This window comes from Misgurnus anguillicaudatus, chromosome 22, assembly GCF_027580225.2.
Source record: "Misgurnus anguillicaudatus chromosome 22, ASM2758022v2, whole genome shotgun sequence".
Lineage (NCBI taxonomy): Eukaryota > Metazoa > Chordata > Actinopteri > Cypriniformes > Cobitidae > Misgurnus > Misgurnus anguillicaudatus.
In genome coordinates this window covers 42697281-42723744 of record NC_073358.2, presented here as the reverse complement: position 1 = coordinate 42723744, position 26464 = coordinate 42697281, and the positions used below count along the sequence as shown (strand labels likewise).

The window sequence follows — 26464 nt, the reverse complement described above, 5'->3', positions numbered from 1 at the left end:
TTTAAAACACAAAAAATATATATTTTTTCTTTTGATTTTTTATTCTAATATCACTAATAGACATTTTAGCTATAATTATTGCAAATTTCTATTCAAATGTTATCCTTGCTAACACTTACTTTTCTGGTAATTGCCAGAGAAAATTTTGTCGTCATTTACATCATTAATCATGTACATTCCTTATTTTGAAGAATGTTTGTAACCAAGCAGATCTGGGGCACTATTGACTTTCATGGTAGGAAAATAATACTATGGAAGTGAATGGTGCCCCAGATCTGCTTGGTTATTAACATTTTTCAAAATATCTTCATGTTTTCGTGAAATTTATACAGGTTTGGAACAACGTGAAAATCCTTCACACATGTCCTGAGATGTCCAACAGATGTTGGTACAATAGCTAACTAATGTTGCCAAGGGCATTAACTTATTTTGTTACCAGGCAATGGCTGCACTGTAATTTCAGAATCTGACTGTAACATTAACTAAGTAAAACTTTTTTTTAAATAGAATCTTTTAAAAAATGCTTTACAAAAAACATATTGTTTATATTTACATAAACATACGTATGGAAGGAGGAACAGGAAAAGTCTGGCTTAGTTTGAGATAACTTGGTCTTACATTGCAGTTCTGAGATTTACTTATGGCCTATTGACAAAAGGAAAACTACTGTAAAGCGAGGACAACAATAGTGTTATAATAATGATTTAAATATGCTTTTATAATTGGGAGAAGAGGGGGGTACATTTTGTAAAGAATTCATAACATGTCACATAAACTCAAACTTAGGACCATCAAGAGAGGGGGGTACATCCTTGTACTTATTAGCATTTCTGAAGTCTAATTGTAAACCCAACTGTGTATTGTACTATTTTTTTACGGTCATTAGGGTGCAGTTATACAAGTGGAAGAAAAAATGATTTTATTTGCTCATTGATGCAAACCATTACGTGTCCCACAGAAAGGGGGAGGCGGGAACACACAGTCACGGTTTATCACAGCTCAAGTCACCCTCGTTTACATTCTAATTGGGAGCCACTTCTCCTTGGTGACCTGTGGGGGCCCCCACCAAGGTCCTCAATCCCTCCGTGTGCCGACAGCGGGCGTGTAAACAGACCTGATGCTTTCTGACAGATCCATTCAGAGAAAAGATGATGTATTCTCTCGCTCTTTTCTGTTTTTGCAAACCCCAATTTCCTTGCCTCTCAAAACACACCTTTATTTAACAGAACAGGGAAGGTGGGGGTTTTATTAAGGTCACCAGCACCCCCTTCTTCCTGAAATTATCATTTTATTCTCTAATCTGCTACAAAAACAGCATTCAAAAGCACTGGGAAGACCCTACCTGTATTCTTGTGCAGAGGTGTGGTGACTTTGTCCAGAGTTTTCATGATTTCCTGACATCCTGGTTGTAATTCCACTTTCTATCATCTTCTGGCAGACAAAATCAATCTAAGCCATGCAAAGCACAGGATATAAGTATAAGATTGTAACTCAATACTGAAAACACAACTTAAAGGGATAGTTCACCCAAAAATTAAAATTATGTGAAATGTTTGTAAACAAACCGATCAAGGCCCCATTGACTTCCATTGTATTCTTTTATACTACTATGGAAGTCAATGGGGCCTCTGATTGATTTGGTTATAACCATTCCTCAAAATATCTTCTTTTGTGTTCTTCAAAACAAAAAAATTATACAGGTTTATAACAACATGAGAGTGAGTAAACGATGACAAAATCTTCATTTTGGGGTGAACTATCCCTTAAAATAACAGTAGCATCAAAATTATTTCAAAGATAAAATGCAACGTCTTAGATTAGCTACATTTAAAAAAATATATTTTTTTCTTAAAAATGTGTATCACATGATGTCAGTGTATTGATCAACAAAACTTATAAAAATAGATAATATAGATATATATCGATATTTATTATAATATAAAATATCATAAAAAGTAAATAAATTACTATTTAGAGTGCAGGTGATATTTGCTTTATTGACTGAGATCTTCGCACGTCATCGCTCACCCTTACCTGTCAATCTGTTCACGCGCACCAATATTTAAATATCAGTAAGATTTCATAATTTTTTATAATTATCAGGAAATGTTACATGCATTATAGGCACAAATATTTATAAACCTTTTGTAGTTAAACAAAGAAACACAATTATTTAATCTCTAAATCATGCAATACTTGACGTCGATGTTCAGACGTTATAACGTCAGTCACAGGTGCGCAGCCTCTTTTTATCTCTAAAATCTAAAATAAAACAGCTAGTCTGATATAAACTTATTTTTACCTGTTTGTGCTGAAGTTGCGGTGCTGTTAATCCTGGGTTATTATGAGACGAAGGAAAATGTCTACTGTTTGTTCGGGCTCTTGTTCTCCCGAAAGAAAAAAAACGTTTTTAAATTTCCCTCTCCGGTACGGCTCGTTCCCGTCTGTCATGCGCACTGTGCACTCGCAGCGCGAGCAGTCAGATGGGAGGGGGTCTCGCTCTCTGACAGCTGTTGCCAGTAAAATCACGCAGACTATCTGTCAGAGCATCTCGATGTGCTGGAAGTTACTAGTTGTCTTTAACTTTAATTAGAATGAAGTCGTTTCAAAAGTTTCGTGTTACCCCTTTGCTGTTTTCTCCGTAGCACATTCAAGTCCACGGGTTAGTCCACAGGTGCACCAGGTCGTGTAAATCACAGTAAATGTGACTGTTTCTTCTCCACAATGAACAACAAAAAGCTTACTTTATTAAAACTTCTTAGTTAGTTTCTGACGAATGCATAATTTCAAGCTCATAAAATCCTATGAATGGTCAAAGCAGACACGGAGAAAACACTGAGACCTGCATTTCCACGTCCTTGTATCCATTGGCAACATATAATAACATACCAGTTCCTGATATTGTTTTTCACCTGTCGATATCCATTATTTTTGTACGATTTTAGCTAAGGACATCCTCTTCGTGCGGTTCTGTGTGATATTCTGCCCTATTATGTGCTGTAGTGTAGTGTACTGCTTGTAATTAAACCGCCTTTCAAGCCGCGTCGTTTGGATTCAGTGCAGCGGGAAAAACGCGCTGAGTGGCGCGCGCTCGAGGTGATGAGACATTCTTGCTACAGGCTGCCATTATAAATGACTAGCCAGTAACAATGAATGTTAACAAAGAGTTATGCAAAAATAACATAAAGTGCATTTTAGAAATGTTTACAGTAATTAGTTTACATGTGGCTACTGTACTTTGTTATTAAACTCTACCTTTATATAGAATAGCAACAAATGACAAAATACATTACAAGCTGATTATAATTTAAGTTTTAAGCGTCCTTTTTGTTTATTATTGTTCTATTATTATTATTATTATTATTATTATTATTATTATTATTATTATTATAGGCTGTATAACAAAAATATAACTCCACAGATTGTATTTCCAACTTTTAAGGTAACTTCGGAAAACTGTTATGAAATGGCAAAGGTTTTAAACCTAATGTAAACTGTGCTGGGCAGTGACGTTAATTGACTTGAACCACATGGGACACTACAGATGGTAAATCGCAAAGTCACAATGGTCACAATCAATGCGCACTTGCAACGGACAAAAAGACGCTCCTATGAGAGGCACACTGGGTCCTAAAGCCCATGGGTACCACCCACAGTCACTGACTCTGCACTAGACCCAGATCTTTGGACATCATTTAAACAATTACAGCAGGAACATATTTCAGCAAAAGCTACTTTAAATAAATATTTTGTAATTCTCATTTTATTATACATGCATGCTTTGTTACCTCATATGTATTAAGAGACTACGCACTTTAAATATATAGTTAAAAAAGTCACACCACTTAAAAAATAATTTTCTCCAATATTAGTATTTCAACTGAAACTCTCTCAAAGAAACTCTCTAAATGTAATGTAAATGTTGGAGTTCCATCCTCTAAAGCCCCCTCCTCATATTGTTATTCAAAAGTGTCATCTTTCATTTAACTGTAACTTCCCAGTTTAAGGGATTGTGTTTCGACAAATAGGGCTAGATAATTGGTACACAGATGTCACAATGCTAGTTCAGACTTCATTTTGAGTTGTTTTGAAATAGTTTTAACCTAATCACTTGTAGTGGGTAGGTCATTCTTTTTCTCTCTTTGCCTTTATTGGTTTATTCTGTTAGTTAGACTAATGAGAGACCCTTTGAGTGACCTTTTCGACGCCTGTCACCCAGACTGAACCTAGGATGACACTGGGCTAGACCAGAGAAGCATGAAGCGTCTTTTAAAGATGTGTTTTTAATAGGTCGGACGGTTCATCAGAAAATCACATAATTAATTGAAAAGATCCTTTAAATTGGGCCAAAAATTACCCTCCTATTATTTCCCAAAGTTTGATGGCTGAAATGTTACAACATTTTTTTTTCAGTGTATTTGTTTGTGTTTCTGTTGGTGAGCTAGTAGAGCATTGCATAAGCAGCACAAAGGTTGTGGGTTCAAACTGGACGTAAGGGATTATGTAGGCAGCCGGTTGTAATTGCAGAAATAGGCAGAGGGTCACATTGAAGGGGTTTATTTTACGACATGTAACTGGCTGCCTGCACATTATCCTGCTTATTACATAGCTATTTACCTCATAACCATAAGTAATGTAAGAAACATTGAATATTGAATTAAAAAATATATTATTAGCTAATTTTTTTGCGAATGCAGACCTTCCGCAAGGAAAACCAGTTTATTTTGGGTTTTAAAATAAGACAAGACGTTCAGATGTCACAAAATGTGGTTTTTAAGTAAGGAATAATTGACGACAGGCCGTTGAATTATAAGAAAATAATGCACACCCGTTACACCGCAGGTGTGCATTATTTTCGAATTATTTAACCCCATAACATGAATAACTCTGGCAGGTTTTTGGTGTCTGGAGGTGGAAATATTAAACAGAAAAAAATTAATAGCAGTTTAAATGTATGTTTAATAATTAAAAATAATGCAGTACATATTCATTTTACAAATGAAATTATAAAAACGTAAATGTTTCACAAAAGAAATAATGTAAACATGAAGCCATAAGTCTCAAGTAATTGTGATCCAAATGTCAAGTTAAAATCACAAAAATTGTGGTTTGTGTCACTCTTTTAGTCGTTTTACCAACAAAGACCACTAGGTGTCAACGGTTTGCTGCATACTCTTGTCACAAATTATTCAATAACTCTTACTGTATTATTATTATGGCTAAAATGTTTTAAAATATGAAAACTACATTCTTAGAGCTTACCAACAATATATAGTTTGTCAACATTTTTGAAGATTTATATATAGTGTTATGAATATATAAAATTAATATGCTTTCCTATGGTGGGTGGGTCATGTAACAAAAAAACTGTCACTACATTATTTCTATCATCAGATGACCTTAAAATATGAAAACTACATTCTGAGAGCTTTCTAGTGATATATAGTTTGTCATGATTTTTTAGGTTTAGAGTAGGGGTTTAGTGTTTTCCCCAAAAAGATGATGATATATGAAAACTACACTCTTAGAGCTTTCAAACGATATATAGTTTGTCATGATTAGATATGAATTCTTATGCAAAAAACTGAAGCAACAGTAGGCGTCTCGTATGGGCGGAACAGTGACATATAGCAGGATTATCAATGTTTTAGGCGCACTCTTGTCATAAATGAATCAATTACTCTCCCTACATAATTTATTTTATAAAACACTGAACATATCTGTATTCTAGAGGCTTAGACTTTTCTGAAGATATATCGTTTGTCATGATTTGATAAACATTTACATCCAAAATATTCCTCAGGAGGAACGGTGACAGTAAAAGGGTTAAAGGACCAGAGTCAATTACTCCGCTTATACCACGGTTACCAAAAATATTGCTCTGGTGCCTATTTTTTAAGACATTTTAAAGGTTAGGTGTGTGATTATTGAAAAATATCAACACCCATGGAACTTTTCTCAACCAATCAAAATAAAGCCTTCAACAGCCCCGTGGTATAATTATTTGTAAATATAATCTCATATGTTTTTAAAATACATATTTATATTTCGTTTGGTGTAATATTAAATTGTACCTGTCAAAATGATTCGCAGCATGCAGGTTACTGTGTGTTATTAGTTTTAAGCAGTTGTTATCTGGTAACAAGAAACCTGCAAATATTGAAAAGTTGATTTGCACCTTCAAATGAATATAACTCTGGCAGGTTTTTCACTGAAGTGTCTGGAGGTAAAATATTAAACAGAAAAAATGTTATAGCAGTTTAAATGAATGTTTAATAATTAAAAATAATGCAGTATATATTAATTTTATAAATAAAATTATAAAAATGTAAATGTTTTACTAAAGAAATAATGTAAACATGAGGCCATAAGTCTCAAGTAGTTGTTGAGGTTACTGTGTGTTATTAGTTTTAAGCAGTTGTTATCTGGTAATAAGAAACCTGCAAATATCATGCCTGGCCAATCAGAATCCAGCATTCCAATGAGCCGTGTAATTAATACTACACTTTAAAAAAACAACATATATTTTTGTTAAATTACATCAACTTACCACAGATCAAAACTTAAAATAGTAGGTTGAATTGACTAAGTTGTTTTAACTTCATGCTGCATTGATAAATAAATCTAAGCACTGTAAGTCAGTTTGGATAAAAGCACCTGCCAAATGCATAAATGTGTACCATTTCCATTAATAAATAAAGTCCAATAGTGTGCCTTGCCCTACAAAAAATTGTAACACTCAAGTGAATTGTAACAATCAAATAAATTGATTTAACCCCCTGTATAAGTGGTCACCTCCCCTTCTTCGGTTTCTAATCTGACCTTCAAAGTTCCAGTTCAAACACCATGTATCTGGGGTCACCAATCAGGTCACCTTTTGACACCGGTCTTTTGTCATATCAGCAGGTCAGGGTCGGCCTAAACTCTGACAGGGGGAGTGAATGAAAGCTTTCTTCTCTCCACTATTCATTTAACACCTCCAAAAATGACTTGTGTCGTCCTACTTGGCTCATGTCAAAATGGTTACCTTTTGGTTGATTCGTTTGAAGATGCTTCTGTGATAAAATATTTTAGGGGTGGTCTCTGACAGGTTTCTAAATAAAAAACACCATAGATACTTTTTAGGAAAGTTGTTACCTGTGTCCCTTTCTGTGAAAGCCAAGATGAAGTCTCATAATCTGATTTTGAGATTAGGAGCATCAAAGTTTAATTTGATGATTTCAATATTTGACATGGTCTGACTCAATTCGTGTTAAACATGTGAAGGTTATATTTTATATTATATAAATGTTCTTCACCTTGATTTGAAAAATGACTTAATCTGGGTTTGCACAGGCAGGTTCACATACAGTATAATTAAAGACGATTTAAAATGCATATTAAGAAGATGTAATGGCTGATGTTGAGACGTTTAATTGTGTCCCCTCCTTCTATATAAAGAAAATCACAGCGAAAACACAAATGAAACACACAGCTAATACTGAGAAAAAGCAAGGTGGGACTTTCGATGGGAACGGAGCAAAGCCGGTGTTATAATACACCCTTATTCTCTGCTTGGAATCTCTAATGGGAAAATCAAGTGCTGTGACTCCTGTATAATAGGATTTGCCGGGTCTCGTGCTGCATCAGGGCCCAGTGGGCAGCACAAAGCCTGTTAAGGCTGGACAAGCATTACTGGAAGGGGGGGGGGGGGGTGGAGCAGAACGGGCCTGCGGTGTAAGGGGGAGAAGGTAGCCTTGACAACAGAGCTTGTGAATGGGACAACTTTGAATATGACTGCGTATAGATAATCGTGATCAGTCCATGTGCTACCTTTACAGTAGACTGCAGGGGTTTGCAATCAATGCAAAAACATGGGCCAGCAAATATCTTAAACAAATCAAAGATACGTTTTTTTTTAGATTGAGGTCAAGTGCAATAGTTCAACAAAACCGTCCTTACATGTCACCTTGTTGAAAATCAGATAGAGTGACACTTGACATCATTCTTGTCAAGCCTGACACAATATATCACACTGGAGATTCAACACAAGTGCTGTAGGAAACCCAATCTATTCTCCTGGATTATTTGGGTCATTAGTAGAGTGAAAAGAGACACCGGTTACTTGTCTCAAGCATGCTTCGGATAACTAGGCTAAGGGAAAATAAGGTTGAGCTTGTCTAAAACATCCTCTCAAGTTTAGTTCGTCCAACGAAGATGCGCTAATCTTCTGTAGGTTTGTGCTGTGATTGAATGGCTAACACGTACCTATTTAGTCTTGAGTACACAGAGTAGTGCCGTCGCCTCTGTTGGCAACTTTATTGACTCTCAAACTCACTGATTGTGTGCACAATGGTTAATTGGCCATGAATATATTTCCCTAATCAAAGATCAGAAACAAGCTGTAGTGTTTGGTTTTACCGGCTGAAATAGATTGTGAGAGGGTTGATATCAATGTTTAGTCGGATTGTGTTTCTGTATCTTTGTGTTACACCCAGAGCAGAGGTAGACACCTAGGTAAGCACTGAATAAGATCTCTGGTCCTTTGAACCCCCACCTGACTGGGCCATGAATCATTAAGTACCCAGGCCTTGCAACCAGTACATGGGTCATTACTGTGAAGAGCAGAGGAATAATAGATGGCCACCGTCTCCGTACCCGAGCCACCTAATCTTGAACCTGTGCTTGCACTGTGAAGTCTTTTTAGAAACACGCAAATGGATGTTAGGGGAGTCTGAGACTACATGTGAAGATCCAGAGTGGAAATTTCATGGCATGTGTTGGAACAGTAGGAATTGTTTGAGCATAGGTGTACATGTAACTTATCAAGGAGAATTTGGTCTGGATGTCTTTAGTTCCCCTGTTTTAACCAGCGGCTGACCCAATCAGCTCTTAGGATGCAGGTATGATCATTGTGTGTGTATGTGTGTGTTGTAATTTTATTTATTGCGTAATGCGTTGGCTTATGTTACTGGACTCTGCATAGTTTTAACTGCTATCTTTATATCACCCCCAAATATATTACATTTACATTGCATTTGGCAGATGCTTTTATTCAAAACGACTTACAGTGCATTACAAGGTTTACATTTTTATCAGTACTGTGTGTGTTCGAACCCATGACCTTTTACGCTGCTAACGCTATGCTCTATCACTAAGCTATACAGGAACATCATAGCATGACATCATGCATAAGACATTAAAACCAAATTCAGTAATTTCAGTATCAATGTGGCCTTTAAATATTCAATGTTTTAGTTCTTAAACTTTTTTCTTTTTCATTATTTTATTTCTGTTGCTTTGGCATTTGGCTTAAACACGTAGTTGTGTTCACTGGTCACAAGTTATACAACTTCAAGAGAGACGTAACCAGACCTCACGGCTCACTTCAAGAAAGCTTCTATTGCCCATCATGTCTACTCTTTCCTATTCTTGGCCAGGTCTGCAGAGGAGTAGGATGTCTTAAATGTATCTATCGTTACTTTTTCCTCTTTTTCCATTCTTACCAACCTCTGTCCCTCCCTTTCTTATTCAGTTAAGGTCATCTCAACTTATCCATGACTGACACGTTAGACTTGGTTGAAGGACCATCTCTTAATTAAAAGACAATAGCTTCTATATTAAGAAGGAAGACTAACTTGACACCTGATGTGACTAGAGGATACTTTGATAGGTTTTGTGTCTATGGCTTTTATTTTGTTGTAAAGAAAATGCATGCTTATCCTTAAAATTCGGCATTTTGTTTTCCTGACAAATAAAATTAATTGTGTGACAAAACAGAAAGTAATTAAATTATTATTGGTTGAAGTAATGCATCTATAATTACTATTTCTGATGGACAAAGAAGACCAGTAAGTGTCAACCATACACCAGAGAAGATTTCAGATGAACTCCTCATGAAGTTGGCCGAAATGTGGCAAAGATGGCAGTGTTAGCAGTGCAAAGGTCACAGGTTCGAGTCATAGGAACCTGTGTACTAATAAAATGTACAGTACTGTGCAAAAGTCTACGCCACCATGCCAGAATTAGATTTGTTGTTTTTGCAATGTTATAGTGATCATATATAATTCTTTCTGAGTCTCTTTAAAAGAATACATCCAGAAAATACAGAAAATGTGTATATAGTATTAAAAACTGTATAAAAAATGTAAACTGATGTGTCACGTTTTTAGGGTAAACTCTCCTTCCACTTGAGCAATAGCAGGAAACTGCAGGATCTCTTAAACCTAAATAAAATTAAATCCTAATTTTAAAGAAATTAGTCTTTTTACTTCATTCTGCTCAAGATGTGTTTAATGCCAAGAGAAGTCACACTAAACACCTACGATGCCTAAAGAAGACATTTAGTCCTGAAAATGGATTTTTTTTTGTACATATTTCATGTATTTTCTGTTTGTATCTTAATAAAAGAGATTGCAAAATAAATATGTATGGACATTAAACTTTTAAAACAACAAGTCAGGTGGTGGCCTAAGACTTTTGCACAGTACTGTATATCTTGAATGCAATTGCTTCTGTCAAATACATAAATGTATTTTTGATTTGCGATCATACACGGTAAAATATCCTTGTTGCACTTAAGTTATTTCAAATTTATTTTTATAATTTATAGCAATTCCTCAGTAGTCAAGAAAGTAGCAATGAATTGTAAAGTTAATTAAACGTAAAAATTTAGATGCAACAAGTTTTTTTTGTGTAAGTCCATACTTTGATTTTGATCTCTTTACTTTAATTGTAAAATTATAAATAATGAATGGGTGAGACTGAGTTTATATGGCCAAATTGAGTAACATGTAGCATATTGCATGTTTCGAAAAAGAGGAACAGGCCTTTCCTGTGCCGATGCCCATGCCCATGGGTCTTATCACACTGAAAGTGTCACACTACAAACATTAGCATCCCTTCTATCCATTGTCGCTCATGTGACATTGAGTTCAGCTTGTTCCCATGTGAGAAGAGAAACTAAAGAGGGGGAGTCTCCTCAATAACACTGAGATTGAGATTGGTTCTGACATCTCAAATAAGGGATCTTCAATGATATTGTTCACCTGCCCCTTTGGCTTAAAGCAGGGCGAGAGGGGGAGGGACGTGTTTTGGGGTTGTCGGCGAGGAGATGAAATGGTGGGGAGCGTAAAGCGAGGCAAGGTGGTGGGTGGCGGTTCGCAACCGTGTTCGTGTGGTGGAAATTTTATTGGCGGACAGGTGGAAGAAAATCTCCCATTCTCAAAATACTTCCCCCATCCAGAATACACCCACAACACCCTTCCTTGCGGTGTTCACCGTTCAGAACAAGCGTCTATTGTGTGCCCGGAGGGCATGCTAAATGAGTCTTACGGATCAGCGGGGCACGGACCGTTACAGCACAATTTAGTCTGTCCTGTTGTCTCAAGACGGCCCCATTTCAAAACTCTCAGATCAGACAAATATAAGCAACCCCCCTTTATATGTCCCTGCATATCACCCTCTCTCCCTCTCTTCTGCCGCTTTGCACTCTCCCCCTCTACATCCATCCAGCCCGCACCGGCCCAAATAGGCCAAATCTATCTATTGTCCCGAGACTGCCCAGTGTGAAATTCAGTGTGACGTTAAATGTTTTCTAATGAATAAATTTTGAAAGGATACGCAGAGGGAATATGTGTAATGGAATGTAGACTGCATTTTAAAAGCTTCTTCATTGTCCATCGTCTTTGGAATTTACAGGACAAAAACGGACTCTTTCAAAGCTAATGAGGTTTAGGGTGAAGGCGGGGAGGGGGACAGAAGAGATTTTCGGGGGCTTCTAGTCGTTAGATTAGACTTAGATTTCTTTCCCCTTTTCTGTTTCGTCGTTTAATTCGCTATCTGAAAGTCAAATATCGTCTGGTCATAAAAGCTGGGGGTGGACAAACCCGAGCAGATTTTTGAAAATTATGGACCTCTGTAAATTCTCAAATTTGCTATAAATGCCTAGTTTTAAATGGACCAATGAGTGCATTGAAAGTATCTTCCTTATTTTGAGTAATACACAACTTCTCTATTTTAAAATGCAATTACTTCACATTGAGCTAAGGAAGTAACTACAAAAAAAATATAAGGCTTATGTTACATCTATAAGATTGGCTGAGAAATTGCTCAATATTGTGGTAAACCTCTTACTGAATTCCTTTAAAGGTGCTCTAAGCGAATTCACGCGTTTTAGACCATAAAACATTTTTTGTTACATACAGCAAACATCTCCTCACTATTTGCTTGCTGCCTGTCCGCTGATCAAACTGTAAAAAACGTGATCTCTGTAGACAGCCCAGGCTCCACAAACTGCAATAATAACAAAGTGGCCAAACCTACAAACAGAAACAATCACTAAGTGTTCCAGCCAATAAACGACAAGAAGCATTTAAGGGTGGGGGTTGGGAGGAGTTAGCTACGCTCCGTTTGTTTGAAAACAGTTCAAACATCAACAAAAAGTGACGTCTCACAGATTCGCTTAGAGTGCCTTTAATGTGTGAAGAAATCGAAGATTTCCGTTTATTAGATTTGTTTATTTACAGTTAACTCTTGTAAGATCAATTCTAGCATAGACTAGATGTGCCACTGTACCCAAACCCAACAATTTGTACGTATTTTATGAGGTGGCTAATTCGTATTAATTTGTACAGAACCTGATCTCACGAATTATAGTCACGGAATATTTTGCTCATTTATCTGTGTCATTTTCACGGATCTTTGCATTTTTCTGTGTCCGTACCACAGACTTTCTTTTCCTTGTCAGTTTCACGTATTGGTTACTCAATTGTTGTTCCTATTTTCTTGCATTGTCGCTTGGGTTTGGGATTAGAACGACTTTCTGTTACATAAAATGACATCCAAACCCAACTCTAACCCTAACGTCAGGCAACAATTGTTTAAAGGGACTGTAAGTAGGATTTTAAGTGTTTTATTAATCAAAATCAATGTCTTTATTCATGAATATGTCCTCGTTGGTGTCAAATGACCTCTGCCAGTGATCTGACTTTTCTTTGTAAGCTTAGAATGTCTCCTCTTTACTTACATTGAATGGGTAAGTCCAAGGAGGCATCCATATCGTTCCGCCGTATTGATAAAATGTAATAGCAGAGAGAGGGACAAAAAGCACTAGCCTACCAACGCGTTTCCAAAACGCGTTTTCATTCAGAACACGTGAACCAGCTGCAACGGACAAGGAGATCAGTGTTTACATAACTAGTTGCAACACGCATTTGGAAAGGCGAGGCGCTAGAGAGCACGATTCGTTTGAATTCAAAATACAATTTCACCACTAGATGGGGGTAAATCCTACTTATTGCCCCTTTAAAAATCTGGAAAAAAATAGTATAAACCAATAGTTAAAGTGACATCCTAACCCAAACCCCAAATCTAACCCCAAACCCAAGAGGCGACAATGGATTATAAATAGGAAAAACTATTGAAATCGAAACAAAAGTCTGTGGTACGGACACGGAAAAATAAGAAGATCCGTGACAATGACACGGATGAATGAACTTTTTTAAACTTTTCTATGAATTCATCTGAATTGGTCAACTCACAAAATACATTCGAATTTGTGTTAGATCAGGCTGCTTAAATCTCAGTGGAGTGAAAGCATTACTTTGGCCTACAAGCTGGAAGATGGCTGCCTGCATTTAAAGTATAGCCTACAAAGTGCTATCTGATATGGTCTGTGGAATATATCCAACGTGATATATTTAAACAGGATTGGTAGCAGAAGCTAAGCTGTCATTCATAGGGACATGAACATGTTCTTTCTGCAGATGATATCTCATTACAAAGTGCTCAACAATAGAAAACAGCACTAGTTAAACATCACAAGGAGATTATGCGGTTGGATGATCTTGACTCAATCTGAGGCCTTACACCCCAAGTCGTGATCTGAACATGATAGGAAGTTTGTTAAAGAGCTATAGGTGACTCAAATGTTGATTTTATTGCTGAAGAAATGCAGAAAAAAGCTATAACGCTGATAAATTACATTTTATTAACAAGGTTCGGGAGGAGCACGATCAAGTAATTAACTAATTCAGCACAGGTGCATCTCATTAGGTAATCACAACACTCCATATACAGACATCCTACCTACCTCAGTCTTGAGATCATGTTCCGACATCCCTCCATCACCACAACTCGCCACTCCAATCTGTTATATCCCACTTTGGGATGGGGGAGTTCTCCGGGTTCGGGCGAGTTTGAGCTTCACTCCGGATCCAGAGCCCTCTTCCTGGACAGCACGCCAAAATATGCTTACTTTCGCAATCAGATTAGATGTAAGGGCGAACTTGTGAACCGATACATAACTAATATCTCCATGGGTGATGAATGAACTGACAGAAATTGATATTCAGGCCTGTTTTTAAGCTTTAAGGCTGACCTTTACAAATGCAGACGCACTTATCACACAATCCTACAGGCTTGGTCGGTGTTAATCAGTTGCATTGAGTTGTGGTCACCGTGTTGTGTCTGTTTGGCAGAAAGGAAAGGTTAAGCTGGGTCAGCTGGACTTGGAGGGAGCCCTGATTGCCAGAGACCGAGTTGGCATCCAGGATTTTGTGCTTCTCGATGCCCACAACAGTGAGACGGCCTTCCTAGACAATCTGAAGAAACGTTTCTCAGAGGATTTGATATATGTGAGTGAAAAGCAAGGGCAAAAAACACAAAATAGAAAAATGCACCCTAAGGGGGCGTGCACACTAAAGCTTTTACGCTCTTGGCCAGCGCATGTTTTCAATTGATTCCAATGGAAACTCTGCGTTTTTTCAAATAAGCCACCAGCTAGCGTTTTTTTTTCCGCACTGAAACGGCGCTCGGCGGATTTTCCGCCCTAAGCGCTGAGCGCCGAGAGTTGAAAGAGATTTAACTTTGGGTGAAAAGCTCCGCTCGTCAATGTCAGTTCTCACACGGCAGTCCAATCACAGTGGAGGAGGGGCGGGACAAGTATCACAACAACCAATCGGCTCACAGCTCAAGTATAGCAGCTACCAAAGTGCTCGGCTGAAGAAACAGCTGGCAATTGATGTCCTCCAGGCATTTTCAGCCGCGTTTAAAAGTTTTGGTGTGCAAAAACTTTTACGCCCGCGGCCGGAGCTTGTTTTCAATGGAAGCACAGCGTTTTTCAAAACAGCCGGTGCTCAGCGTTTTTTCCGCACTAAGTGCTGAGCGCCGAGAGTTGAAAGAGATTTAACTTTGGGTGAAAAGCTTCGCTCGTCAATGTCAGTTCTCACACGGCCGTCCAATCACAGTGAAGGAAGGCCGGGACAAATATCACAACAACCAACCGGCTCACAGCTCAAGTATCACAGCTACCAAAGCGCTCAGCTGAAGAAATCGCTGGGATTCGGCGTCCTTCAGGCGTTTTCAGCCGCGTTTAAAAGTTTTGGTGTGCATGCCCCCTAAGACTGTATCCTACATGTTTAAGTCTAAACCTCTTTATACTTTTACACAGACTTACATAGGTACTTTGCTGATATCCGTGAACCCATACAAAGAGCTGGACATTTACAACAAGAAACAGATGGACCTCTACATGGGGGTGAACTTCTTTGAGCTTCCACCTCATATGTAAGTGAAGCTTTTCCTTACCAAACCAGAAACCAAAACTCATTTAAAGCCTATCTTTATCCTTTCCAGCTATGCATTAGCAGATAATGCCTACCACACCATGCTAACAGAAGCAAACAACCACTTCATTCTGATATCCGGGGAGAGCGGAGCAGGCAAAACAGAGGCGTCCAAAAAAATCTTACAGTACTATGCGGTCAGCTGTCCCAGCACTGCATTACTGGACACAGTGAGAGACCGCATGCTCATGTCCAACCCTGTACTAGAGGTTAGCCCAATAAAAATATGCCTGTGAGTATTCACTATATATTCCATGCATTCATTAAATGTGTTTTAGGCTTTTGGAAATGCAAAGACAATGAAAAATGACAACTCTAGTCGTTTTGGGAAGTACATGGACATCCAGTTTGACAGCCAGGTATGGACCGATCCAACAAGATCCGATTGATTGCCTTTTTTAAGATACAACAGAAGGTTTGTGACTTTTATTATTAGGGAGATGCTGTTGGTGGCCATATCCTCAGCTATCTGCTGGAAAAGTCCAGAGTCGTCCACCAAAATCATGGAGAGAGAAATTTTCATATCTTTTACCAGCTGGTGGAAGGAGGAGAGGAAGACCTACTGAGACACCTGGGCTTGGAAAAAGACACCAAGCGGTATTCCTATCTGGTACAGGTGCGATTTCGGATTTGATGGGCACAAACTATGATAAAAGTGTGCAACCTACAGTGATATCGAAACTGGTTCACAGTGTTTCTGCACTTGTGTTGTTGTCTTTATAGGGGCAATGTTCCAATGTGAGCTCCATCAATGATAAGAATGACTGGAAAACTGTTAAAAATGCTCTGTCTGTCATTGACTTTGATGCAAATGACACTGAGGTAAGAATAAATGTAGAAACTGCAATCTTTGTAATCTGTTTGACTCTAACTTGCTTTCTTTAATATGCCAGCACCTCTTTGGGATCATAGCCAGTGTGCTTCATCTGGGAAATGTGCACTTTGATGGAGACACCAAAGGTTATGCAGTTCTGAACTCAAATGCAGGACTACGCTGGGTATCTAAGGTCAGCTTTTATTATCTGTTTTGTTGCACTTAATTGTCTTGCATTGACCCTTAGTAGTTGTGTCATTTATATAATCTTAAAAGTGCATTGTGAAAATTTTAGATGGATCTCTTAACAAAAATGCAATATAATTAGTGTTGGGGTAACGCATTACAATAATATGTGCATTACGTAATAATATTACGTTTCTAAAGTAATATATAAAGTAACGCATTACTTTTTAAATGTACACATTAACATTTGAGTTACTTTTTAAAAAAAATAATGCAAGTTACTTTTCAGTTTAATTAATTCAATTTAAAAATAATAATGTAATGAATTAAACTGAACGTAGTCATAGTAGAAGTACACGAACTCTATGCGTGCGCGCCTAAGCGGGAGTCAGAAACGGAGATGGCAGGCCAGAGCTTGACATTTTTGTGATGAAAATCTGCAATTTCTGAATGCAGTACTTCTCAGTCATAAAAACACCCGCAAGGCCTGAAGGAGATTAAGCCTCAGCCAAGTAAGAAAAGTAACGCAAAAGTAACTTAAAAGTAACATAAGTATTACTTTCCATGGAAAGTAACTAAGTAACGCAATTAGTTACTTTTTGGGGGAGTAACTTAATATTGTAATGCATTACTTTTTAATGTAACTTTCCCCAACACTGAATATAATGTACATACCTATATGATCAGTGGTGTATTATGACCTTAAAAATGAACTGTATTGTTTTTATTACCTTAGTATGAGCCGTTTTAATCTACATGCACCGTGGGTCCCCTTACATGGAAGTCACCATTTTGCACCGCTATGTTACTTCATTAGCCCTAAACGGATAAACTGCTCTTTAGAGCATGTTTTGACACTAAATTGTCTCAGACAATGATGCGTTTGTCCAGTGGCGGCTATCGTAGCTTTTCTATGTGTTTCGAAAAAGAAGGGGTGAGCTGTGGACTGAGCCATTAGTTGCAATTCACAGTCTCAGATGGAGCTAAAAATCAACACCTTTAATCTAACATTGTGATCTTGATTTTTTAGCTGTTAGGGGTCCATGTGCAAGTGCTTCAGGAAGCCCTTACATACAGGAAGATTGAAGCCAAATCAGAGGAGGTAACATAGGGGCGTGTGTAATGTCATGTAATGTGTTATTGTAAAATGTCACTGTTTGTTTAATTGGATCTCTCTGGTCTTCAGGTCCTGAGCCCATTCACTGTAGATCATGCTGTCTATGCCAGAGATGCTCTGGCCAAAGCCATATATGGGCGTACCTTTACCTGGCTGGTCAATAGGATCAATGAGTCTTTGGAAAATAAGGTAGGATGACAGGGAAAATGCTGTTTAGATAAATATTGTGAAAACTTGTGAGGCCAGAAATGGTAGAATTAGTTTCTTTCATTGTGAGGAAAAGTGTGTAATTTTTTAAAAGAAAGCAAACACACTTCTTACTCCATCTTATGCTGTACCTGTATTGTTATGTTTTGCTGTTTAGGACTCTAGCAGGAAAACAGTAATTGGATTGTTGGACATTTATGGATTTGAGGTATTCTTTGTCAACAGGTATGAATTTGCATTATTAGATAGCATTTAGATGGTTTCAGCAGTACCAACATACACAAACGGCTTCCGTGGAACAAACGTAACTTTCGGTAAACTTCCACAAAGAATCAATAACAATAGAGTTTTGGTAGAGTAGTTTATTTCTAATAATAAGCAAAATAAATAACAAGTTGATTAACCTTACTTCAAATCATACTGACCTAATGTCACGGTGATCCATGATTGCCTTCTCCCCTCGTCTTTAGGAAACCAAAACATTTGTTATTTTCAACAAGGTATTTGTTCCAGAGTTCAGTTTAGCCACTAGCCAGACCATTAAACAAACAAAGACCGGAAGTTAGGTTCCTTCCAGATGCGTTACCGAACAAATGCGCGTGCGTCTGATGAAACCGTCTATAAACGAACAGATGGACAGACAGACAGACAGACATTGTGGCAATACCCTACATTAAAAGTCAGGTCCAAACATGATCCTACTTGTCGGAGTCAATGGTGTGACAGCGCTCCGACATGTGGTGCTTTCGCACTTTCGGTGACCCGAGTTCGATTCCCGGCTCATGGTCATTTTCCGATTCCATACCCCTCTCTCCTCCTTGTAGTTTCCTGTCCTCTCCTCTATCACTGTTAAATAAAGGCAAAAATGGCTAAAAAAACATGATCCTACTGATGACATTCAGTTAATATCTAATAGCTGATATAAGGATGTCTTTCTTATGAAACATTCAATACCCAGAGCCCAGTGAAGTTACTTTTTAAGGATTAAGGAGCCCAGTGACATTAAGATGCACCTTTAAAATACATGCTATTCTTTGTATAATGTATCTATTATACACAAGTAATCTTTTTTTTTTTTTTTTAGTTTTGAGCAATTCTGCATAAATTACTGCAATGAGAAGCTACAGCAACTTTTCATTGAGTTGACACTGAAAGCTGAACAGGAAGAATATGAAGGAGAAGGAATTGGGGTACACATTTACCAATCCTGATATAGTGCTACAATATTTTTGCTTAAATGTTTCCTGTAAACTTTAGGATATCATCCCTTATCCTAATGTTGAGAGAATAAGTCACTTTCTCTGTGTGTGTGTCAGTGGGAGCCGGTGCAGTTTTTCAACAACAAAATCATCTGTGACCTGGTAGAGGAGAAGCACAGAGGAATCATCTCTGTGCTGGTATGGAATGATGAAAACACTTCATATACAAAAGACAGACAAAAAGCATGCTATTTGAAATGAAATATTATTGATGCTAACTAAAGCGATTACCTGTATATGTTTCAAAGTGGCAGAGCATGGGGCAGGCAATGCCAAAATGGTTTGCAGGGAGACGCGTGATTTTTCATTTATGCATTTGGCAGATCTTTTATCAAAGTAACTTTCAGGGCATTTGAGATTACAGATATGCATTACACACACACACACACACACACACACACACACACACACACACATATATTTTGATAGATAGATAAACAGACAGATAGACAACCCTTTGGACGCTAGTAATGATGTCACACACCTGACACACAAACATCTACAGCTAATCTTCAGTCTCACGCTCTTCTGATCTTATGCTATACACTGCGATTTACACTAAAGATGTACATATATATGTGTGTCTGCCAAAATCCACACAGGCCTAAATGTAATGTGAATGAGCAAATATCTATCTGTTGAATTTTAGGATGAGGAGTGCCTGAGGCCAGGAGATGCCTCAGATCTTACATTTCTTGAGAAACTTGAGGAGAAAATGGGCAATCATCCACACTTTGTAACGTGAGTTAATGTAATAATGTAGTCAATTATGTGTCTTAACCAGTGTTGGGTTACTCAACAAAAGTAATTAATTACTAGTTACTAATTACTCTCTCCAAAAAGTATTTTATTACTTATTACTAATTACTTTCTAAAACCTATTTAGTAAATTATATAAAGATGAAACGGCTCAAATAAATCACATAAAAATAAATACATTATTCTGGTCACATTTTTTAAGATTCAATTCTCACTATTAACTACTTTTGCCTCAATATACTCCTAATTACTGCTTATTACTAGTAAAGTAGTTGTTAAGTTTAACTAATGGTAGAAATTGGATTAAGGATGTAGAATAAGGTTTTACAGAATCAGGCATTAATCTGTGCTTTTTAAGAATTAATAAACAGCCAATATCTGAGTAATATTAATGCTAATAACCAACCAGATAATAGTGAGAATTGGAAACTATACTAGAGTGTTACCATTATTCTTATAAACTCACCAAAGTATTTAAAGTTAGAAGGATACATAGAAAACATGCACATTAGACTTTAAATTGTGATGTTAATTCCACTATTATGGAGCTGATGGTGTAGTGGGTAGCGCTTCGACATCTGGTGCTTTCGCACTTTAGGCAACCCAAGTTTGATCCCATTTTGCCGATCCCATAACCCTCTCTCCTCCCTGTACGTTCCTGTCCTCATTCACTGTTAATAAAAAGGCAAAATGTCCAAAAAAATATAACTTTAAATCCACTATTGTATTATATATAATTATTTTACAGTCCATTTAGTTCAATTACATCAGAAGTAACTATAATTAAATTACTGAAAAAATAAGAGTAATCCCTTACTTTGCTTTTTTAAGGAAAAAGTAATTAAATTACACTAACTAATTACTTAGTAACTGCTGTAGTTACACCCAACACTGGTCTGAACAAGATGTCTTTTGATTGAGTATTATTTAATTTATTCAGTACTGATTGAAACTATCAACAATTGGACTCTTTTAAGTCAGTCAAGGCTTGTTGTATCTGAAACTGAAGCGTTTACCCCCTGGTTTGACTGCTTTAAGCCTTTTACTGACTGATATCCTGATGAAAGTGCTTAGCAGTCTGAAAGTTTGTGATGTTTAAATTTACTTCCTGATTTACTGAGCATGTGCCAAAAACCTCCTGAAGTAGCCTCTTAGCAATGTAAAGGTCATGCTTTCAAATTCTAGGAAACACTAGATAAGACACCAGACCTTAAATCTTAAAACCACATCAACAAAAAATGGTCTGGTTGCAATAGATGTCTACCATTTAAGCATTATTTAGAGAGGATTTGGTTTTATAAAAGCAATTTCTCCTGCTTTTCTGTGAACTAAAGGCATAAATTGGCTGATAAGAAGACTCGTAAGACTCTTGAGAGAGGCGACTTTCGTCTGCTTCATTATGCAGGAGAGGTGACCTATTGCGTTGTTGGTAAGACAATACAGAAAAACTGAATTTATAATCCATTTCAGAAATTTGAAAGTGACTCTCACAATTCCTTGCTTTTGAATTCTATCTTAGTTTGAGAAATTATATTTATTTATTTATTTATTTATTTTACAGGATTCATTGACAAAAACAACGACCTTTTGTATAAGAACATCAAAGATGTAAGTGCACCCGGATAAAATAAAGTCTAATGCTGGACATAGAGGATGAAAGGAAACTGACTCCTTAAAAAAAGCACTTAAAGCGATACTCATGCCAAATATCAAAGTTCACACTTGTTCACACTGTCAGTCCAAATCCGATTTTGGTGCATATTCGATTGGAATCCAATCACATTTAGAACGGCCAAAAAACGAATGAAACGGATTCTAATCTGTTTTTTTTTATCCATTTCAGGCTATATCCAGAGGTGGTTTGAAATCCGATTGAAATCACATTTCTGGAAATCCATTTCAGTCTGATTGCTCTGATTGCATTTGTGTAGCTTTTTGGTTATGTCATGCTGTCAGGTCATGTAAACGCAACCCCAGTGCGAATTTTGGAGCAGTGCATTTCTGACAAAATGATAGGGGTGTTTGGGAAAGTCCATGTATTGGGGAATATAGTTTTTACAATGTTAGACGTTGAGGCAGATTGTCGTGCCAGCGCTACATCATAGAAACAGTGCTGATAATCCGGAAAATGGCAGAATGCTACAGGAGGCACAGATCGGATCTAAACAGTTGTCATACACAATATGGACAGTAAGTCTGTCAAATCGATATGCACCAAAATCAGATATAAGTCCCTTTCACACATGCAGTCTTTACTGGTAATTTACTGGTAAATTGCAGTTAATAGATCATGTGTGAACAGAACCTTTCCGGTAAATCAGTGCTCCCAATTTACCAGTAAGACAGGTTGTAAGATTACCAGTAATTTACCGGTAAGCGCTATGTGTGAACGAAAAATATAGGATTACCGGCTTTTAGAACGGACGACGTCAGATCGCGCTGACAGCTTCAGACCAATCATAATGTTTTAATACAGATGACGCGTTTACCCCCGCACTGTTTTAAGGACGTTTCCACACACGCTGGTTGAAAGTCGAGCACACCTGAAGTTTACGTCCACATTTCTTCACCAAAGTTGTTTAAAACGGCTTACCACCTACTTGCCGAAGTCCTTAGTGCGCTCTCTGTGAAGCCTAAAATGCAAACAGTACTGTTGTTTAAAACGCATTTTCGGTTTGACGTCGCCTCATGCAATGTTGTTTGGTCATGAGCAACTTCGCGACTGTCAGAGTTTACCACAGACGTAAAAACAACAAAATATGGACCGTGGATATGAACGACGTGGATTGTTTACAAATACAACACTGAACTCAACGCGCGCCACAGGTACTTCCGCTTTCTCAACGAATTTACCGGTATTTTGATACTGATGTGTGAATGATGTCTTACTGGTAAAAAGACGGAATGTCACTGCATGTGTGAACAGCACATTTTTGTATTTACTGGTAAATTCATTCTGGTAAATTAATGGTAATTTACCAGAATTACTGTGTGAAAGAGGCTATAGACTGACAGTGTGAACAAGATAAAAATGACCCCATGATTTACTCACCCTTAAGCAATCAAAGATACATATGTCCATCTTCTTTCAGACGAACACATTTGGAGTTATCTTAGTAAATGACATTTCTCTTCCAAGCTTTATAATGGTATAAAAGAAAAACTTCTGACATGAAACCCCCAAAAAGTGCATTTATCCTTCACAGAAGTAATCCACACAGCTTCAAGGGTTTAATAAAGGTCTCCTGTGGGTAATTGATGCAATTTTGTAAGAAAAATATCCATATTTTAGACTTTATAAACTGTAATACTAACTTCCGGTAATGACGCCTTGGATTCACGAGAGTCACTGTGCAACTACCTATGGCAACCAACGCTCACTATGCTAAAACTCTCTTCCTAAAACTTGGTGTCCTTACTGGAAGATAGTTATTACAGTTTATAAAGTTTGAAATATGGAAATTTTTTCTTACAAAACTTAATCGACTACTCGCAGAAAACATTTATTAACCCATTGGTGCCTTGTGGATTACCTCTGTGAAGGATGAATGCGCTTTTTCAAAGTCAGAAATTGTTCTCTGATCCATGTTTCCTACAGCTATAAGCTTGGAAAAGCAAAGTCATTTATTAAGATATATCTCCAAATGTGTTTGTCTGAAAGATGATAGACATATGTATCTCAGATTGCTTGAGGATGAGTAAATCATGGGCTATCGCTTTAAGTGCTGGCACTTATTTTCAATCCCTCAGGAGTTAACAGTAGATAATGTGGATTTACTATATCTTGCGCATTCTTATGAATCTCTGTTTGTGTGTTTGTAACCATCAGGTGATGCGGCTCTCTAAAAACCCCATAATTCAGGAGTGCTTTCCAGCCAATGAAGGAGACAGCAAGAGAAGACCTGAGACAGTGAGTCCATTAGCTTTGTTTAAAACAACACATTAGCTTTTACTACTTGTTCTGTTTGGAATAAAATGATCTAAATATAAGTGTTTATACTGTAAGCATGCTCTTTGCGATCACAAATGCAATCATAGCTGTTTTTTTCTGATATACGTTGGGTCCAAAATTGCCTAATTTTATACTACATAGTATTCGAAAAAAGTATGCGAAATGTACCTGGATGACTACTGACCTACCTTCGACTAGATTTTCAAGTGTGCATTCGATGGACACTTTACTATCTGCGGAAGCCATGCGAGCTGAGGAGGCGTTAAATCTAAAATTTTAAAATGTGAATGTAACAAAAATACCAAAAAATATATGAACCTGGCCACTCTTTATGTGATTTATGTACCAAGAATTGTATTTCTAGTGATTTAATTGTACTTATTAAACATTTTACATTATGGTCACAGTTGTTCTGATTACGTCATACGGGTCACATGACAATAAAAACATGGCGGATGCAGTATGTCAGAATGTATTCATACTGCACACAAACGGTATTAACGATCAAGTAGTAGGTACTTCATCTGTACTGTCACTGTACTCGATTTTGGACGCAGTGCTAGACAATTGAAATGGACGTTTCTGTGTTTTACACAATGCATTGTGGGTAATAGTACTCCAATTAGAAAGATTTGTCTTTAGACAATTTTAAAGAGCATACCTAAATATACACTTCTGCTATACTAATACGTATTTTATAAATAATAAAAATTGAATTTGTAGGTGGCCACTCAGTTTAAGAACAGCCTGCTGAGACTGACAGAGATTCTGATGGCTAAGGAGCCCTGGTATGTGCGATGCCTTAAATCCAATGACAATAAGCAGCCAGGTGAGAAACAATGACATAAAACTTTTATAAGACAATGTTAACAAAACAATAGTAAAATGCAAGGAACCGGTTGTGCAACCAGATGTTTTGGAAAATGCCAACGTTTTTTCATAAAACCAACTGAATCTTATAATTTTTTAAAGGGGACATTTCACTGGACATTTCATTATTTTTATTAAGATGTAAATTAAGTCTTTGGTGTCCCCAGTGTACCCCACAGATACTGTATTTTAACATGCTAAAATTGACACTTTGTAGGTGTGAGCAGAAATGTGCCGTTTTTGGGTGTGTCCTTTATAATGCAAATTAGCTGATGAAATGCAAACACTGATCGCCATATGATCGTGGTTTCTTGAAATTAAAACTCACGTGTGCTGTCAATTATTCTCTCACTGCAAAAAAATGACTTTTGAACTTAGTATTTTTGTCTTGTTTTCAGTAGCAATATCAAAAATTATTATATCAAGATGTATTTTCTTGATGAGCAAATGGCCTGAGAAAATAAGTCTAGTTTTTAGACAAAAAATATCAAATTTAAGCGAATTTGTGCTTAAAACAAGCAAAAAAAATCTGCCAATGGAATAAGATTTTTTTGCTGAATTGTTCTTGTATTAAGTAAATTTAAGAAAAAAAAATATTTCATTGCTTGTTTTAAGCACAAATTCACTTAAATTTGAAATGTTTTGTCTTAAAAACTAGACTTCTTTTCTTAGGTCATTTGTAGGGATGCACCGAAATGAAAATTCTTGGCAAAACCGAAAAAGAGGAAACCAAGGCCGAAAAACCAAAACGCTGAAATAAATTATTATGCCAATTATTAGTACAAATGCATTTATGGCTATCACTGTGTACTAAGTTTACTAGGGATGTGTGACGGATCACAAAACTCACGGTTCGGATCACATTTGAGGCACGGATCGGATTATTTTTAAGATCAGCGAAAAGGGGGTGGGGAAAATCTAATAACAAATAAAGAAATTGAAAAAAATAACGAAATATAGAAATTTATAAAAAAATAAAATAAAGAAATTTATAAAAAAGAACAAAGTTGCACATTAATAAAGGCTAACATTAGCATTAGGTACAGATTACAGAAATCGAATTAAATGAGTTATAACACTGTCTTTATTGTATAAATTAAATATATTATTATTTTTAGAGCTACAGAAGTGATTTTCTCTTTGTCTTGGGTTGTTTGATTACCATTAATGAGACAGACTTAAGTAGGTTAATTGAGGTTACTGTCTCTTTAAATAAGCAGAGACTGGTTTCTGACTGTAATCTATACATACACTTAAGACATAAACAAATGTTTACTTTGGAGATAATTTTGTTTATATGTGCCCTGTCAATAACAAAAAAGATTTTACTTTCGCTTGTTTGCATCTGACTCGTGTGTGCACTTTTGAGGGCACTTAAACGCGTGCGCACACAGAGACCGAGGGCAAATCCCAAACAGCGCAGCATGCAAACGTTATGTTGTTTTTCATTGCTTTATTCGGCCAGTGTATGTTAATGGACTACAATATGAGACACATTTGCGCGACTCTCTCTAAAGTTTACACATCAAGACTTCTGATCTTTGAAGTGATGATCACGTCTGGACCAGACACATTCAACCGCATGTGCCTCTGTGTGTACAGACAACTGCTCTCTTTAGCGGCTTTTTGCGGTTAAATACATCCACACCGCATACATGTTGCTTCAGACAAGCAAGTGCAGGTCGCGGTTTCTGT

At 37.1% G+C, this 26464-nt stretch overlaps 1 protein-coding gene and 1 long non-coding RNA gene across 7 annotated transcripts in view; one reads left to right on the top strand and one right to left on the bottom strand.

The window, feature by feature from the left end:
• myo1ha (myosin IHa) overlaps window positions 1-26464 on the top strand; it is a 43611-nt gene that overhangs the window by 7635 nt on the left and 9512 nt on the right. For 4 of the 6 annotated variants that reach the window (XR_012365222.1, XM_055198655.2, XM_055198657.2 and 1 more), the window contains exons 3-19: window positions 14460-14615; window positions 15431-15546; window positions 15616-15814; window positions 15884-15964; window positions 16042-16221; window positions 16329-16427; window positions 16499-16612; window positions 17636-17707; window positions 17792-17911; window positions 18087-18154; window positions 19014-19119; window positions 19246-19326; window positions 19838-19929; window positions 21282-21376; window positions 21509-21555; window positions 23777-23857; window positions 24623-24728. Coding sequence is in view for 5 of the 6 variants with exons in the window: in XM_055198655.2 (XP_055054630.2) it covers window positions 14460-14615; window positions 15431-15546; window positions 15616-15814; window positions 15884-15964; window positions 16042-16221; window positions 16329-16427; window positions 16499-16612; window positions 17636-17707; window positions 17792-17911; window positions 18087-18154; window positions 19014-19119; window positions 19246-19326; window positions 19838-19929; window positions 21282-21376; window positions 21509-21555; window positions 23777-23857; window positions 24623-24728 (1813 nt within the window). In the remaining variant the exon portion in view is untranslated. Of the gene's footprint in view, window positions 1-2562; window positions 2663-14459; window positions 14616-15430; window positions 15547-15615; window positions 15815-15883; window positions 15965-16041; window positions 16222-16328; window positions 16428-16498; window positions 16613-17635; window positions 17708-17791; window positions 17912-18086; window positions 18155-19013; window positions 19120-19245; window positions 19327-19837; window positions 19930-21281; window positions 21377-21508; window positions 21556-23776; window positions 23858-24622; window positions 24729-26464 lie in introns of those variants that run through there. The other 2 variants (XM_055198650.2, XM_073860515.1) reach the window with 2 other exon arrangements.
• Window positions 758-2333, bottom strand: LOC141358796 (uncharacterized). Its single transcript, XR_012365224.1, has 3 exons — window positions 2303-2333; window positions 1343-1449; window positions 758-1213 (listed from the first exon to the last, which is right to left on the bottom strand). It is a non-coding gene; the product is annotated as an uncharacterized lncRNA (long non-coding RNA).